Source organism: Ochlerotatus camptorhynchus, unplaced genomic scaffold (assembly GCF_037179485.1).
Source record: "Ochlerotatus camptorhynchus isolate MF236.1 unplaced genomic scaffold, CSIRO-AGI_Acam_v1.1 ptg000091l, whole genome shotgun sequence".
NCBI lineage: Eukaryota > Metazoa > Arthropoda > Insecta > Diptera > Culicidae > Ochlerotatus > Ochlerotatus camptorhynchus.
In genome coordinates, this window is record NW_027040581.1 from 2,288,017 (window position 1) to 2,305,488 (window position 17,472).

Consider the following 17,472-nt stretch of genomic DNA (forward strand, 5'->3'; position numbering starts at 1 on the left):
TTTTCGGCAACCGACCCGGCAACGAAATAAGGACAATGAATGGAAACTCGGTACTTGGAATGTCAGAACCTTAAATGAACCTGGACGAGCGGGCCTTTCGGCTCGTGAACTGCAAAAAGTGAATGTGAGCGTAGCTGCTATTCAGGAAGTACGGTGGCCTAGATCCGGAGAACGTGAATTCCGGGCGGTGGGTCCCATCGCCAACACTTCCTTCAAGTATCATATCTATCACAGCGGTGGCGATAGGGCAGAACATGGAGTAGGGTTCATAGTGATCGGGAAGCAGATGAAGCGTGTTATGCGGTGGAGACCGGTAAGTGACCGCATCTGTGTATTAAGGATTCGGGGCAAATTCTTCAACTACAGCCTGATCAACATCTATGCGCCAACCAACGATAAATCCGATGACGTGAAGGACGCGTTTTATGACAGTCTCGATAAAACTTATGATGAGTGCCCAAAACACGACGTGAAGATTGTAATCGGAGATGCAAATGCGCAGGTCGGGAGGGAAGATTTCTTTCGTCCAATCATTGGTACAGAGAGCCTACATACAGTAACCAATGATAACGGCCTGAAACTGATAAACTTCGCCGCTGCTAGACGCTAGAGGTATGGCCATCAGTAGCACCTACTTTGCACGCAAGAATATCCGAAAGCACACCTGGAGACACCCAAATGGCGAAACTTGCACCCAGATCGATCACATGTTGGTGGATGGCCGGCACTTCTCAGATGTCATTGATGTAAGGACTTTTAGGGGGCCTAACATTGACTCAGATCATTATCTTGTTGTCTGCAAAATTCGGGCGCGTCTATCGACCGTTACGAATTCAACGAACCGGAGATCGATGCGTTTCAATATCCATCGCTTGTCAGTAGAAGGTGTTGCTGCAGAGTACCGCCAGAAGCTTGATGAGCGGATTAGCGAAATCAACGTGAACGAGGACCTCAACAATCTGTGGAACACAATCCACGGAGCGGTGAACACAACAGCACAAGAAGTGATAGGTACAGCTCAAAGACGACCACGTAATGGCTGGTTTGATGAGGAGTGCCAGAGGTCATTTTTATCTGTAATTGTAACCAGCTCGATTTTGTTTGCAAACCTGGTTAAAATGTTTATATTTAATTATCTTAAAGATAACTCGTCCAGTTCAAACCTTTGTAGGGGTAAGAGGTGGGACCATCATCATCAAAGAGGTTGACGGATGAGAAGAACGTTGCCAGAAGCCGGATGTTAGTGTCTGGTACCCGGCTGAACAGAGAGCGGTACAAGGTAGCAAGGGCAGCTGAGAAACGAACCCACCGCAGAAAGAAAAGGCAATACGAAGAACGCGTGATTGCTGAGGCGCAAGAAAGTATGGAACAGAACGATATGCGAAGGTTCTACGCGACTGTCAATGGTGTGCGGAGTAAAACAGCGCCATCTCCCGCCATGTGCAATGACCTTGAGGGGAATTTGCTGACAGATAAAACAATGGTGGCTGCCAGGTGGAAAGAACATTTTGAGACATTGTTGAATGGAGAGAGTGAGGGAGTATCGAGGAACAGAGTAAACATCGCAGACGACGATCAAGCCGTGGAGCCTCCAACGCTAGACGAGGTTAAAAAGGCAATACGTGAGCTGAAAAACAATAAGGCTGCTGGGAAGGACGAGCTCCCGGCCGAACTTTTCAAACACGGAAGTGAGCAGCTGCATCAAGCAATCCACCGTATTCTAACGAAGATATGGGAGGACGAAGAACTGCCTGCTAGCTGGTTGGATGGCCTCATTTGCCCATTATTCAAAAAAGGGCACAGACTCGAGTGCGCCAATTATCGAGGAATAACTCTTCTGAATTCGGCGTACAAAATACTGTCACGCGTTCTGTTTAACAGATTGAGACCGCTTGAGGAGTCCTTCGTCGGTGAATACCAGGCTGGTTTTCGTTAGGGCCGATCAACGACGGATCAAATGTTTACCCTGCGTCAAATCCTTGATAAATTCCGGGAGTACAACTTGCAGACTCACCATCTGTTTATTGATTTCAAAGCAGCATACGATTCAGTGAAGAGAAATGAGCTTTGGCAGATTATGCTAGAACATGGTTTTCCGGCGAAACTAATTAGACTGATTCGCGCAACGCTAGATGGATCGAAATCAAGTGTAAGGGTTGCAGATGAGATTTCGACCTCGTTCGTGACCTTAGATGGATTGAAGCAGGGTGATGCACTTTCAAACTTACTGTTCAACATTGCTCTTGAAGGAGCGATTAGGAGAGCTGGTGTGCAGAGGAACGGTACCATCATCACACGATCGTACATGCTCCTTGCCTTTGCGGACGACATCGATATCATCGGAATTGACCGTAGAGCAGTGGAAGAGGCGTTTGTGCCTTTTAAGAGGGAGACGGCGAGGATTGGGCTCACGATAAGTTCTACCAAAACGAAGTACATGGTAGCCGGTAGACAGCGTGGGAGCAATAGTGGTGTTGGTAGTGTAGTGTTGTTAGATGGTGAACAATTTGAGGTAGTGGAAGAATTTGTGTATCTTGGAACACTAGTGACATGCGATAATGATGTTACCCGCGAGGTGAAGAGACGTATTGCAGCTGCAAACAGGGCCTTTTACCGAGGGGGGCGACACATCTAAATCTCAAGTTTAGATGGTCAACAAATCTCACACTAGCGAATCAATCTTCGAACAATCTTCTTTCATTTGTCGCATCTACTTGCATCGCTCATCAATTTTTTGCAGGAAATCTTCAGAATCGTCATCAATCTTCTTTCTATCTACTCAGCGTGCGTGCAGCTAGCCACAGCAAAACACAATCTTTTTTGCATCGTAGATAGAGTCGTCCCCCTCGCCTTTTACGGATTACGTAGCCAGCTGAAGTCCCGAAGCCTGCAAACGAAAACGAAATTCGCTCTGTATAAGACGCTGATACTTCCGGTAGCCCTCTACGGCCACGAATCGTGGACGTTAAAAGAGTCTGACCGGAGAGCATTTGGTGTCTTCGAGCGTAAGGGGTTGCGAACAATACTCGGCGGTAAACAGGAGAATGGCATCTGGCGGCGTCGCATGAATCACGAGTTGTACCAAGTGTATAACGGTACGGATATAGTGAAGCTTATAAAACACGGCAGACTACGGTGGGCTGGGCATGTAGTGCGGATGCCGGAAGAACGACAAGCAAATATTATATTCAGCAGAGAACCCGGTAGAGGTCGTCGACTCCGGGGTAGACCTCGGACACGTTGGCTATTTGCAGTTGAGGAGGACATCAGGTCGCTAAACGTTCATGGCGACTGGAAGCGATTGGCTCAGGACCGAGTCCAATGGAGAAGAGTACTTCGTTCGGCGTTGAATCAACCTGGCGATTCGTAGCCCATCAAGTATCAAGTAACCATGTAACCCAGCACACTTCATGGTTTTCTGCACAAAACCGACTGACACCTTGGACTTTTTAGCGACATCTCGAATTTACATGGTTTGAACGGTTCTTAACTTGTTGCACCACTTATCGGGCAATTTTACCAAACCGGTGAACAATCGTGTTTATTTCAGTTACCATGGAGACGTAATTTGTGATTAGCCCCGGTCCCTTTCAAATTGTATCATTATTTATGAACGGCCTTATATTTGAAATGACGTTTCACATTCATCTAGTGATGTCCGATTTTCATTCGAATAATCGTTTAATCGATTAACGAACCGAAAAGTAAACTATTGGCGTTGACGGCGACTCTGTAACTCTTTACTCCTATGAGAAAATCTATAAGCAAACGTCAGACTGTGCGTGAAACATGGCGGACTTTGTACTATCCTTTCACTCCACCGAAAATTCTCATAAGAAACTGTCTATATTTCAAGAGCAAATTTTCATTATGTCGTAAGTAACATTCGCACCGATCCGAGAAAAATAAAGTTTTGTTTTGATGACCGAAAATTTATTCCTATTTCCAATTAAACACATATACTCTCATAGTGATAGCAATGTTTAACATATTTAGCCGGGTTTTAATCATACAAAGGCAAATCGCTAGCTTTCATGCTAAGAAATGCTGGTTTTTGAGTCAAAATTTATTATACGTCGTTTGGTGGCCCCTATTGTTACTTAAGTCAAAGTGTTTTTACCAGGATATTCGGGAGAATTATCAATTACGTCTCCTTACGTGCAGCCCATTCATCATTTTAGGACCACCGAAATCATCTTAGCAACAAACAGTTCGATTTATTCACTTTAATAATGAGAAAGCAAAACGACGAAAGTACACTTTTCACGGGTTTCTCAGTGCTGTTACTTAAGGCAAACGGCATCTCCATAGAAATCGGGTGACTTAAGTAACATCGAAATTATTTTGATCGGAAGGCGATTACGTCAAAAAGCAATTCGACTGGTAAATAAATTTAAAAATGGGATGTGATCCTATATTCGGACAGTATATAGTGTAATAGCAGGAGCATCGATTGACACTGATAGCTCGACTTTGTTTACCTTTGTTACATTCGACGTAATGAAAATTTGCTCTTGATTTGCTGGAAGAGCAAATTTTTCGACGGTGCCGTCAACGCCAATTTATAGTCGGTTAGATCATGCCGATAAAAGCATTAACATCTCCACAGGATCATCACCGATCGTTTCAAACATGTGCTGCACTCTCATTCGTGGAAAAATGGCAGCACAGCGAACAAAAAATAATCGATTAGTTGTTAATCGAGTAATTAAAAAATGGGACATCTCTGATTTTGGTTAGAGTCGGTGTATAATGAGTCACGCCAAGAGAAAAACAGTTGAACTCGCATCACGGTTTTCGAAAGATTCCCTTTCTTTTACTTGGCAACAGAGGACTTCTACATCAACTTCAAATGACTTCTAGCGAGAAAAAAAAATAACGGCTATAGTAAATCATTATATCAGTGATTTTGTCAAATTATCTTACCAAAAAATAGTAGAAATTCTCATAAGTGATCATTACCAAACGTATCCCATGACAATTTATTGCTCACTGCGTGTTTATGATCATTTCTTTGATTATATTTTATATTTTATTGCAATACCTTTCGTGGATCTTTCATAGCATCGTAATGTTTGTGTACTTTGCACGATAGGTAGCCGGTTTGACAGTTCAATAGGTAGACTTGGCTTCACTCTTGGCGTGACTCATTATACACCGACTCTAATTTTGGTGTGATTGTTTTGATAAAAATGAGCGCAAAATTTCATCTCTTTCGAGGGGGCAGCAAAACCACAAAATTACCTTGAATACGGGGGGTTCTCATTGGATGAAAGGGACCGTGAAAGAAGACACTAAAATAGAAAGTTTTTCTTCCGACAGTTTCATCTTAGTATTCATCTTTGATTTTACTGTGCATTGGACCACTTTTACGACCACCCCCTTTCTTCCTTCGGGAACTCAGACGCTCCTTGAAGGTTCTTATCACACGAAACACAGTTGTATTTGCAATTCCAAGCTTTTTAGCGATCCATCGGTGTGACGCCTCTGGATGTTGATTGTAAGTGCACAAAATTTGTTTACGGACATTTCAGGCATAACATTTGATAACGGCACAAAAGCATTTGTAAACAAACTTTCTAAGGCCCTTTACAAGCGAACCAAAGCACGCCCACGCAAACCAATACCACTTTCGGTGATAGTTGCCCCTTTCCGATGAAGTTATTGGTTTGCGTGGGCGTACTTCGGTTCGCGTGTAAAGGGCCTTAGAAAGTTTGTTTACAAATGCTTTTGTGCCGTTATCAAATGTTATGCCTGATTTCTTTGTTTCGACGACATGACTGGAACAACTGTATGAATGAAACTATGAAACTTGACAGGTATATTAGTAGAGTAGTTTCTGATAGCATTAAAATGTCAATTTGTTTACGTTTATTAAATACGACCAATTCAAAACTCTGAGAAATTTTAACACTCCATCCATTCCATCCCCTGATCCACATTCAAAAAAATCCCATCCATTATGTTTTTCCAAGAAAATCCCATAAGTAACCACTAGAGTGAAAAAATGCATCCAAATGAGTGTCGTTCCCCTTGGAATTCTCTGATATTTCCACACGCTATTTCAAAACTACCCAAATTTGGGTAGAATCAACCCAGATCTGTCAAAACTGAACCTTCCCAAAAAATGGGTAAACTATGTTGGGAGTGACAAGTTGAAAAATTAACGGCGTCGATCGGATTCATATCGATGTTGTTCATTTGTCAACTTGTAACTCCCAACACAGTTTACCCATTTTTGGGGTAGGTTCAGTTTCGACCGATCTGAGTGGATTCTATCCAAATTTGGGTAGTTTTGAAATAGCGTGCAAGTAGTCGACACCCTGTCAATCTTGAAATAAATTAACGCTAAAAAAAATGAAAATAGTGACTGGTAGAGCATGAGCACTCAAAAAATTCTACACGTTAATGCTACGTGAAAACATATGTGGATTTTTTCCATCGCACTTTTCACATAATACTTACGTGACTTCCATGTAGTGAAGAAAGCTTCCATTCTAAATTTTAACATTGGAGTTTCACGTACAAGCTACGTGAAATTTCAGTATTAACATATTTCAGTAGATTTTAAATGGAATCATGGTATAATTTAAATTAAAACCAAATGAAGAATATATTATTTTTGGATGAATTGTACTTACTTTTCTATAGAATTTCATTGATTTATGTAAAGTAAATACTTCAATACTTGCGTTTATTATCTCATTATTATTTATTGCATTCATTAAACTAAAACATTTACTGGTGTTGCAATAGCGATGAACCTTTTTTCACCTTGGATAACATTATTTTGTGATTCTGCATTCTGCCTATTTCTGGCCGCTTCGGAAAATGGAACAGTTCCATGAACAGCAAGTCGCCCGGATCCTTGAGGGAGATTTTCGAACGCAGGATGATCACGGCGAAGGCGATGAAACGCTGATGCTGGGGCAGGTGATGCCGGTGGAGTTTCAACTTAATTGTTTTGGTTGTGGAATTGCTTTGGGGACAGCTGATGGAGTGGAAGGTTTCACCGGAAATTTCATTGCAGGAATAATCTATATGTTTGGATTAAGTTCTCGTGGACTCGCGGGAACACTGTTTTCCTTCTGTTTATGTTACTGGCTGAGGTGGCGAGTGAGGTGGCGTGTTCGCCTGGAGTAAATTAACTCAGAGTACAAAGTACTTCCAAATTGTTTTAGTTGGAAGGTTGGAAGAACTTTGGAATTTGGTCCGTAGTTATGTCCTGTAACTCGAAAAAATCAATTCCACACTCTGTAAAACAAATAATACAAATTAAACCACATTATTTATACAATAAAATAACTTTTACCGTTCAAAATCTGTAAATCAGCTTACACCTCTTGCAGTATGTACTGCAGAGTAGCCATGTTTCTTATTTTTTCATACATGTAAAACACGTAGCATGTACGTGAAGGTCAAGCTGTCAAAAGAGTGCCTTCAACGTATGTGATTTTCACGTAAATGTTATAAGATAAAAAAGTGGATATGAAATGTGTTCCTTATGAACATCAAATATTGATAACTAAATTCTACTTGCGTCAGGTAAAGTCACAAAAAAATATACGTATTGAGATCTACGTGATTTTTCACGTATCATTAACGTGTAGAATTTTTTGAGTGAGCATGATTAACCGTCCACGGTTGCTACTCTGTTATTGCCAGATCAGCTTTAATTACACAGAGAACCAATAGACGATGGTTGGGACTAGCAATCATCCTCAATGTGTAAAAACTGGTGATCTCAATCTAGGCAATTGAAAATAGTGACAGATTACAAAAAAAGTGACTTAAGTGTTTTGGTCTTAAAAACGGAGACTTTTTAGTAACTGGCTTGAGAAAAGTGACTTGCTACCAGTCATGGAATAGGATCGTAAACTTTATATATCTAACGAAATAAATAGTTCTGTCGTTAACAATGTCTTGAGATCCAACATTTAGCTCAAAACATTTATGAATTAAATTTTTATAAAGCTATTAGAAAAAAGGAAGGCTTCTGAGGTTAGTTTTATTTCATCGGGGGTCATTTGCCAAGTAACAAATTTAGATTTATGAGGATTCTGTAGACCATGATTTAGACTTTTAGCATGCTTTAAACTTCGATAAAACTTGTAATGTCACTTGGGTTGGGCTAACAATGTTCATTTTACCGATTTAAAATGGCTAAAGAGAGATTTACATTTTCCTATAAAAAAATCGGAATATGGTGATAAGAAATACCTTATCACCGACATGAGCGATAAAACATTCGATATACGGTTCTCAACGGTTCTTGAAAAATTGCCCTTGAATTGTTTTCTACTATTGATGGTCCCACAACAACCATGCCACACGCTTTAAATTTACAGTATGGCCGAAATAGGGAATCATATCAACATTCACAAAACGTTACGTGCTCACTTAAATTTTTTTGTCAAGATGGGCACCACCGAGCAGCTCGGCATTTTATCTTGCTGGACAACAGTGAAAAACTTGTTGAGCTTTAGCAAAATTTATGTTTGTTAGCTGAGATCTAAGTTTGTCCTAGGGAATAAGTATCTACTTAGCATAGATTTAAACTCAGGAGACGCCTTTAAAATAATGAAGTTTGGTGCACAGTGAAATTTAACATTTTGTAGAAGGAATTATTTCGAAGCCTTGAAACATATATTCGAACAAACAAATGTCAATAGCTTACAACTTAAGTTTATGTACCTATGTATTAAAAAACGAACCAAAATGAACCCTACCCTCCCTCACAGTGGCTCCTCGATTTGAACTCTTCGTCTCGCGATCACTTCGCACCGCGGGAAGCGAGCCCGCAGACTTCGGATCACCTCCGGCGAACAATAGTCAGCCAGGGCCAACTCCAGCCGCCTCAACTCGCCCATGGACTTTATCAGATTTTGCAGCACCATCGGGGAAATCAACGGTGCATCCAGAATCAGCGTTTGCACCGGGATCGAACGGGGTTCGTCCAGCGGGAACATATCCAACACGTTCCAGCATTTGATCCTCAGCTCCCGTGGCCCTCGGGAGGCGCAAAATTCCAGAAACGGACCCAGCTGTATGTTGGCGGCCGGTTCGCTCAGCACCAGCCGTTGCAGGGAAGACATGTTGCTGCATATGTTGCCGTGCAGCTCGAACGTTCGACCTTGACTGATGCGCGAGGACAGGTGCAGCATCTCCAAGACGGCTAGACTAGGGAAGGCATACAGAAGGAATTGATTGAACTCGGCCTGATCGTCGATGCGCGTCGTGTACAGTGACAACACCTGCAGACTCTTGAGCGGTGGACAGTTTAATTCAAGAGGAACACTAATGGACGCATCCTCGATCCGCAAGCGCTGAAATTTGTATTATTAAGCATTTGCTTCTTATGAAATAACAGGGTGTCAACAAACCTTCAAATGCTTCAGTTGACAAACTGCTCGAAAGCTTGGCTCACGGAAGGACTCCATGCTAAGGCAAAGAAACTCTATATTCCTGCAGGATTGACACAAACTTCGGACCACCCGATCAACCATGTTGCATCGTAATGTAACCTCTTTCAGTCCAGGTAACCGTTGGAAGAACTGATAAATCGGGTCCATTTCCCCGTTTGATTCCGCATAGTCGACCTCCAAGTCAACGCAGTAAAAGTTGAGCTTCTCCAGCAACGGAAAGTGCATTGTACACACCGTTAGGAAGTAATCCTCCGACAGGAACCAAATCTCCAACTCCAACAGCCGAGAGCTGAAATGCCGTAGGAAGTTGCGCGATTCCTCCGAATAGTAGCTAATCTGCATGTGCAACCTGGTAATATTCGGCGTAATTTCCTGCATGTTCGGGATCAAACTCAGCAGGTTGTTCTCCAGGTACAGTTCCTCCAGGTTATTCATCGGGGCGAATTCTAAACCGCTCCGGCTGTAGTCAAAGTTGCATGCATCGATGTGAAGGTGCTTCAAGTTGGAGCACAGGGCTGCGATTTTAGCGAAAAACTTCAACCTGACCGGAACGAAAGTGTTGGGCATGAGCTTCAGCGACTGCACGCTCCGGGAGAAGTGGCTCAGGATGTCCACAAAAAGGTCATACTTTTCGAAATCGTAACCGAAGTAGAACACCAGGTGCTTGTAGCGCCGATTGCAGGCGAGCAGGGTCTGGTGATAGTCCGCTTCTTTGCCGGCGTTTCGTCCGAAGTCAACTACCAGCTGGACCGATGACCAGTCGAACGGTTTCAGGCCGGACCACCGTTGGCAGACGCACAGAGCCGACTTGCGATCTTCCAGTTCCAAGAGGAGCAGGATTTTCTCCAGCATCTAGGAATATTATTCGGATTATGTACTCACTCACACACGGGTTTTAGTTGAAATTTAATACGTTACCTCGTCCGGAAGATTCTGGATCGTTACTTTGCTGGGCATTTTGCATCTTTTGCGGGGCATTGCCCAAATATTGTGGGAATTTTTCACTTAAAACAACTGCCGCGGTGTTTGTTTACTGATGATTATTGCAAACCAACATCGACGGCGATTGGCGTTGACGGCACCGTCGAAAAATTTGCTCTTTCAGCAAATATAAACAGTTTCTTATGGGAATTTTCGGTGGAGTGAAAGGATAGTACAAAGTCCGCCATGTTTCACGCACAGTCTGACGTTTGCTTATGGATTTTCTCGAAGGAGTAAAGAGCTACAGAGTCGCCGTCAACGCCAATTGCGGTGTAGGAGTGTTTACTAACAATTGATCAGCTGATGGAGCTCTGCCCATGCAGCAAAAGCTTGGCCGAAGACTAGGGGACGGTTTTCTCTATTCGACGCTAGGTGGCAGAAAAAGACAATCCGCTGCACTGATCGAAAACTCATAGCAGTTCTCATATAAATTTGATAAATATTATAATTTTTATTCACATAATTTGCTAAGATTCATAATCTACATTGTAATTAATATAATTACATTCAGCTTTCTTACAAAATAATGAACTATTTTAAATCACAATTGTCAAGATCATGCTCTACACTCAATTCTGTTTTTCCGTGGTTTTCATTTGTGTTTATGTTTTCAATATCAGTAAAATTGTTTGCTGCGTCATGATCAGCTGCTTTACTGAAAAACAGCAAACAATACTTTTCCGGAAAAATACAGTTATCATAAACGGTTTGCTGGACACTCAGTCAAGCTTGTAAATGCTCATTACAGCTAAAATGCTATTTTTCGGATTTATAAAGCTATAAAATATTTTAATGATAATCCTTATTTACAAGCTGAAAGAAAAGCAGGTAAAGTGTATGCATGACATATAAAACCTGTCAATTAAGCTTTCAGAGGGTCACAATAGCGATTAGCTGTAACGATGAGCAACGTGATGAGCGAGCAATCAGCGATCATACAATCGCTAGCTGTGACCTTATGAAAGCAAAATTGACAAATTTTATATGTCATACACAAACTTTACCACCAATTCTTGTTTCTTACAAATAAACATTACCACTATATAACCTCATAGTTTCATAATTACGAAAAATAGAATTTTAGCTGTAATGAGCAATTGCAAGCCTGCACTCAGTATTGTCAAACTGATAGCGTCGCAGTCGCAAGTTTTCGCATTCGTATACTCCACCGAAAAAGGAGGAGGAGGTAAGAAATCTACAATTATATAGTTAAGGACACTAGTTATATAATATAATACATGGAAAAGAGCCTGCCGATTTCAGATGCTCCAGAACAATACACTGTCCTTCAGTTCTTCTGCTTTAAACGTATCGAAATCAATAAGAGATGAACTAGCCTATGGCTAAAAATCTCTATAATAAAGTTAAAAAAAAAAAAAAAAAAAAGTATCGAAATCAATATTTCTAATTCTAATGCTAATTCTGACTACACGGAAAACAAAACATTTTTTCAATATTACTAAAATCTGTGATTCTCGGTAGGAAAACTGAAAAATCTGTAGTTTTTAATCTTTCGTCTGTGAATCGGTAGGCATCCTGAAAATCGGTAGGACTACCGATAAATCGGTAGGTCTGGCCACCCTGTAAGGTGATCCAAGAGACGTTTCTCAGTGGAACTGACAGCTAGAAATCCATAGTGTGTGAGTGCTCTGGTGTTAATGGTGCTGAATGTAAACATAAACACAGCAGAAATTCATATGAGAATAAACTGCCAGTTTCTACTGTGATCGGTTAAATGTTCTTGGTATCGTAACTGTCTCGTGGACAGCCTTTGTTGCTAGAAAATTCAGCAGCACTGTTTTGCTGGAAAGTTTGTTGATGTTTCATCATGTCTAAAATCAGCAAATTTTGCTAATGCCGCCATATTTTCTTAAGTTGCATTAAATTTGGCTGTAACTAGAGATCACACGATCAAAAATAGTTAATCGAGTCCCTTCCGTGCCCGCCTAGATATCCATTTGATCCAATATCCAGTTTACGTGGTACCCGACCATCACTCCCACACCGGGTTGCTTCATATTTACGTTGCACTCTCCGGACCCACCGGATACCACCGCGAACAGTACATTCCGATAGCCCCTTCCGACTGGCACGGTCACTTGCAGTGGTCCCCCCGAATCCCCTTTGCAGTGTCCCTCCGAATGCTTGCCTCGCATACAACACGTGGCCTCTCCTTCGCAGAAACTTGTCCTCCTAACGAGCTGCAGATCCGCTTCCAACAGCACCTGCGACGGTTTCTGATGCTCCGTCATGCCCCAACCCGTCACCGTCAGTTTGGTCGGTTTCATCATCAGCAGATGCTCGGTCAACGGCAGGCAAATCGGGTAGACTTCCCCGTTGGACAGGACCGCATCCCGTTTTAGCCGAACCAAAGCAATGTCATGGTCCGCATCACGACCATTGAAGTTCTCATTGGGGATCAACTTGCCGATTCCGTAGTCCGTGATCGGTGCCGCACAGCCACTGTCGTCGCAATCCGGATTGCTATCCTTGTCGTACTCCCCCAGTCGGACGGCGATGGGTTTCGTTGAACCCTGCATGCAGTGTGCCGCCGTCAGAACGTACCTCCGATGTATCAGAGAACCACTGCACAGACTTACAATCCGATCCTTTCTTCTGTAGAGCAGGTTCGCCATCCAAGGATTCTGACCCAAACCAGCCTCGCTTCCTTGGAGGATCCGGTTGGTGAAGGGGATCGTTCCACACCGTTTGAGTCCCAATTTGGCAGCTTTGCGATGATGGATAAAGCCACCATCGCCGGTCAAAGCTTTGGGTTTGGCACAGCAAATCGAATTACCCTGGGAGGCATCCGACTTGCACCGGCTAGCGTAGACGAATTTGGCCAGTTTGGTATCGTGCTTGATTCGGGAGTCGAGGAACGCCGCGTGGATGTGGTCGCAGTGACGGACCGGGACGCATAGGCCGGCTTCGCCGTTCGGGTCCTGACACGGGGTGAAAGCTGAAATTAAGGTGAAAGTTAATGCTTTTCCGTTGATACTGACTCCGCACCCGTTCGAACCACACCCAAATTCAAAATGCATCAATACCAACAAGCATTGCAAATTCGCAAAATGGAAAGTATTGAAATTTTGACAAATACAAAATTATTGTAAAGTTATAATAATTCTACTACTGAAATGACAATTTCAATTCCAAGATTCCAAGGACAGGAAAGTCCTACTGAAGTTCAGGGAAGTCTTGGCGTAGTTCAGGGAAGGCCCGCCGAACTTCAGGAAAGTCCTGCCAAAGTTCAGGGAAGTCCTGCCGTAGTTCAGGGAAATTCTGCCATTTCAATTCTTGGAAATCAGGGTTGTCCTGATGAAGTCCTGCCGAAGTTCAGGGAAGTCCTGCCGTAGTTCAGAGAAGTCCGGCCATTTCAATTCTTGGAAATCAGGGTTGTCCTGATGGAGTTCAGAGAAGTTGGTTAGTTTGGTTGATAGTTCTTCGAAGAGCTGAGATTTGACAGTTGATAGATTTATGCCAAGGCTAGTCAAACTGTAATAAGAAGCATCCACCCTCAAAGAAAGAGTGTAAAGAGCGTAATCGACAACCGCATATCTTCGTGTGTACCCCTCGGCCAGTATTACAAGAGTGAAATTAACTACACTCAAAAAATTCCACACGTCATCATCATGTGTCTCACAATTAATTTTGCGCTTATTGTGAAACACATCCATTTCATGTGTGAATATTATGCTATGAACCATGCCTGAACACTATGGATTTTAATTGTGACACACTTGGATTATATGTGTCTCATATGGTGATATCAATAGCTTTGCACATCATAGTTCAATATTCTACTTTATCGACTTCCACTTTACCGACTCTAAAAATGAATCGACAAATATATAAACAAAACTTCCAGAGGTCAGAGCTTTCTCGCATATCTTTTTAATGGGTCTGATTTGGGATTCGGTCATGGACTGTTGGGGTGTGCTGCTGCCGGAGTCTTCGTTCGATCTCACTGTGCCACGGTTGTTCTCATATATGAGGCGGGTTGATAGGATAAAGTCACAACTCTTGTTTTCGATGTTTACGTTTCTGAGCAAGCAATTCACATCGTATTGAAATGCAAAACACTTTAAATCCATCTGTTTTGAACAGTAGCGTGATTCAATGTGCAATACACTTGAATAGATAGTGAAAGATTTTCAACATTTCAAAGTTTGAAAGACTAGAAATTATCGTGTATAACATATATGATGAACTGAATTAACATTCGCGCTAGGCGTTTCTACTGTAAAGGCCCAAACGCAATGTGGACGGAAGCGGAACGGAAACGGAAAGTTTGACCACAAACGAAGTGACAGACGGAGCGGCTCGAAAACTTTGGTGACTAACCTGCTTTTGCATTTTTTTTCAGTGTACCACATGGCAACACCACTACCACTGGATTGTACCACATGGCAACACTACTACTAAATTATTGATTTTACTTGAATCTTGGGATAAAGCTTTGCAGGGCCATTAAGCGATCTCTCTATCTCTCTAATTTGGTAGTTATTATATGGAATACTACCAAATGTAACTACTACCAAATTAGAGAGAGATACATCATACAGCCATCGGTTAATTAGGTGACAACCACGGTCAGAAATCATCAATGAATATTTTACTCACCATTCTTCACTCGCAACACACGCTCTTGCACTTTCTTTTTGTTATTTTCCATCTCCTGCTTGCCAACGTAAACTTCCGGGCAACAGTAGTATTCCTGTTCACCGAGGTAAATCATCAATTAAACAAATACTTGACAGGAACTGACCAATGCAACCTACCTTCACTCCTCCATCCTGGTAGCAGACATTGTTCGCCAACTTTCGATCGTAGGCGGCATTGCGTCGCCGTCGCTGTAGATACCGCTTGATCGGAGTGCAGTGTTCGGAAGCAACGCATGTTCCCTCCAGCGGCTGCTGATTGTCCTGCGATGGCACCATTAGGCACTGCTTCCCCAAACTTGTATGTTCTGGCTCACAGCAGACCCGCGGCTCCTGGCCGGAGCTGTGACACGTCCGTGACCACACATAGTCATACAGGGTGCTGTTCCGATAAACTGCTCCCGATTCGATGGCTTCCTGGATGTGCGGGCAGTACTGCACCGCGACGCACTGATCCCCAGGGAAGTGACATTGGCTGGACTTACTCGTTGGAACTAGAACTAGAATTTGCACTGCAATCACTATCACCAACTTCATTTTCTCGTCGTCGTTATCAGGGAAATTACGCAGCTCAATTAATTACAACCGAAGCGAATCGATTCGCATTTTTCTTGACACTGAATGCCTCGCTCAGAGAGAACATTTCTTTTATACGGAGACACTCCATTGGTGGGCAAATAGCGATTCATTCATAAAAAGGCCCGCATGGAAGATCTCCGCTCGCGATCGCAACTCAGACGGGACAACGGGAGAATCCCCTTTTTTTTAGACCCCGAGAGTCGCGGCAGGGCTTTCTAGCTAGTGCGGGTCATGTGCAAGGGTGATTCCCCGCGTCATTTTCGCTATGGTGCATTCGTCTCCAATAATGGACTTGTCATAGATATCGTTTGGATGACGGGCTGGAAATTGTTTGTACTGATGTGAGTAGGAGTTAAGAATACACAGCGTAAATGGAGGCGTGGTTCGCTGAATCGGTCTGTCTATGTATGATTGAAGTTGCATGTGTGAATGGTGACTTTTTTTTTTTCTGTGTCTATGATCGGATGCAAGTTTTGTTTGTCATTTGAAGTAGTAAATTTTAAATTATCTGGTTTTATGATTCATTTGCGATTTGATTCTATTTATCTATATTAAACTGTGAAGAAACGTCAGATGCACATCAATGCTCTTCAAAGGCATTCAAGCATTGGGTTGCCTGTTTAAAATATGAAATGCAATTCAGCTAGCGAAAAGTAAACGTTTTCCAGTTTCCGAACGTTGAGTGTACTAATGCAGATACAGAACAAGGACACTCACCCTAAACATCCATCCGATTAATAACAACAGTGAAATGTTGTTTGTCTTTTTTTTTTTTTTTTTTTTTGTCTTTATTTTAGAGATTTTTAGCCTGAGGCTAGTTCATCTCTTAGTTGTTTGTTTTAAAATGGAGTTAAAGTCGATCAAATGCAATTTTTAGGTCACGTTGTCACGCAGCATTTATTAGTGACTACATTCACAGCTAGTGACTGCAATACGTCACCTGGAATGGGTCAATTGAATATTACATTTCCCGGTTGGGTGTATGAATCATTATCGTTATCAGCGAAAGCAATGTCTTTAATGAACCTAAAATTAGACGTCATCGTTAAATTTCAAGAGGTATTTTTTCGAGCACATGAGCACTGCAAAGTACTATTTCTCCATCAACGACTATTAGCTTAAGTACTATTTCTGCCGCAGCAGCAATGTTTCCCATTTGAAGGACCGAGGTGTCGCACAGTGCAGTGCTTCTTGAACAAAGACATAAAGACTGGAACGCGCTAAAATTGGTCGACAAAAAATCGTTTCTTTCAGTCAAAATTCATATCACAAAAATCTTCTTATTTTTCTTTTGGTAGTTCAATCCGAGGGGGGTGACACATCTAAATCTCAATTCTAGATGCTCAACAAATCTCACACTAGCGAATCAAACTTCGAAAAATCTTCTTTGATTTCTCGTATCTACTTGCATCGCGCATCATCTTTTTGCAGGAAATCTTCAAAATCGTCATCAATCTTCTTCACATCTACTCAGCGTGCGCGCAGCTAACCACAGCAAAACACAATTTTTCCTGCATCGTAGATAGAGTCGCCCCCCTCGGTTCAATCCATATATTTAAAGGAAAAAATGTTCGTTTATTCTTTTGGTTAACCAAATCCGAACTTCCGTGCCTTCCGCTTATTCGCCGCAGAAATTTAAACTACTGCTTCCATGGATATATTAGTTTTTTTGAAATTTCGTTTGACCAATGCCCAATACCGTTCGATAGGGCGGATTTCTGGGCTGTTGGGAGGGTTGTGGTCTTTGGGTACCACAGCCACGTTGTTCGCATCGTACCACTCAATTGCCTTTTTCCCCATACTGGAAGCTCCATAACAGCACAGGT

The 17,472-nt window shown here is 42.3% G+C and overlaps 2 protein-coding genes across 2 annotated transcripts; both read right to left on the bottom strand.

Annotated features, from left to right (window-relative positions):
- Positions 1 to 8,584: 8,584 nt before the first annotated feature.
- LOC135698613 (uncharacterized) lies at positions 8,585 to 10,488 on the bottom strand. The gene is made up of 3 exons (XM_065218667.1): positions 10,344 to 10,488; positions 9,384 to 10,277; positions 8,585 to 9,326 (listed from the first exon to the last, which is right to left on the bottom strand). Exons 1-3 carry the CDS (start codon positions 10,401 to 10,403, stop codon positions 8,736 to 8,738), a joined length of 1,545 nt encoding a protein of 514 aa, XP_065074739.1. The 5' UTR covers positions 10,404 to 10,488; the 3' UTR covers positions 8,585 to 8,735.
- Positions 10,489 to 11,806: 1,318 nt separating this feature from the next.
- On the bottom strand, positions 11,807 to 15,665 carry LOC135698579 (serine protease grass-like). Its single transcript, XM_065218625.1, has 3 exons — positions 15,188 to 15,665; positions 15,030 to 15,123; positions 11,807 to 13,365 (listed from the first exon to the last, which is right to left on the bottom strand). The coding sequence occupies exons 1-3, from the start codon at positions 15,602 to 15,604 to the stop codon at positions 12,353 to 12,355; spliced, it is 1,524 nt and encodes a 507-aa protein (XP_065074697.1). The 5' UTR covers positions 15,605 to 15,665; the 3' UTR covers positions 11,807 to 12,352.
- Between the last annotated feature and the right edge of the window lie 1,807 nt (positions 15,666 to 17,472).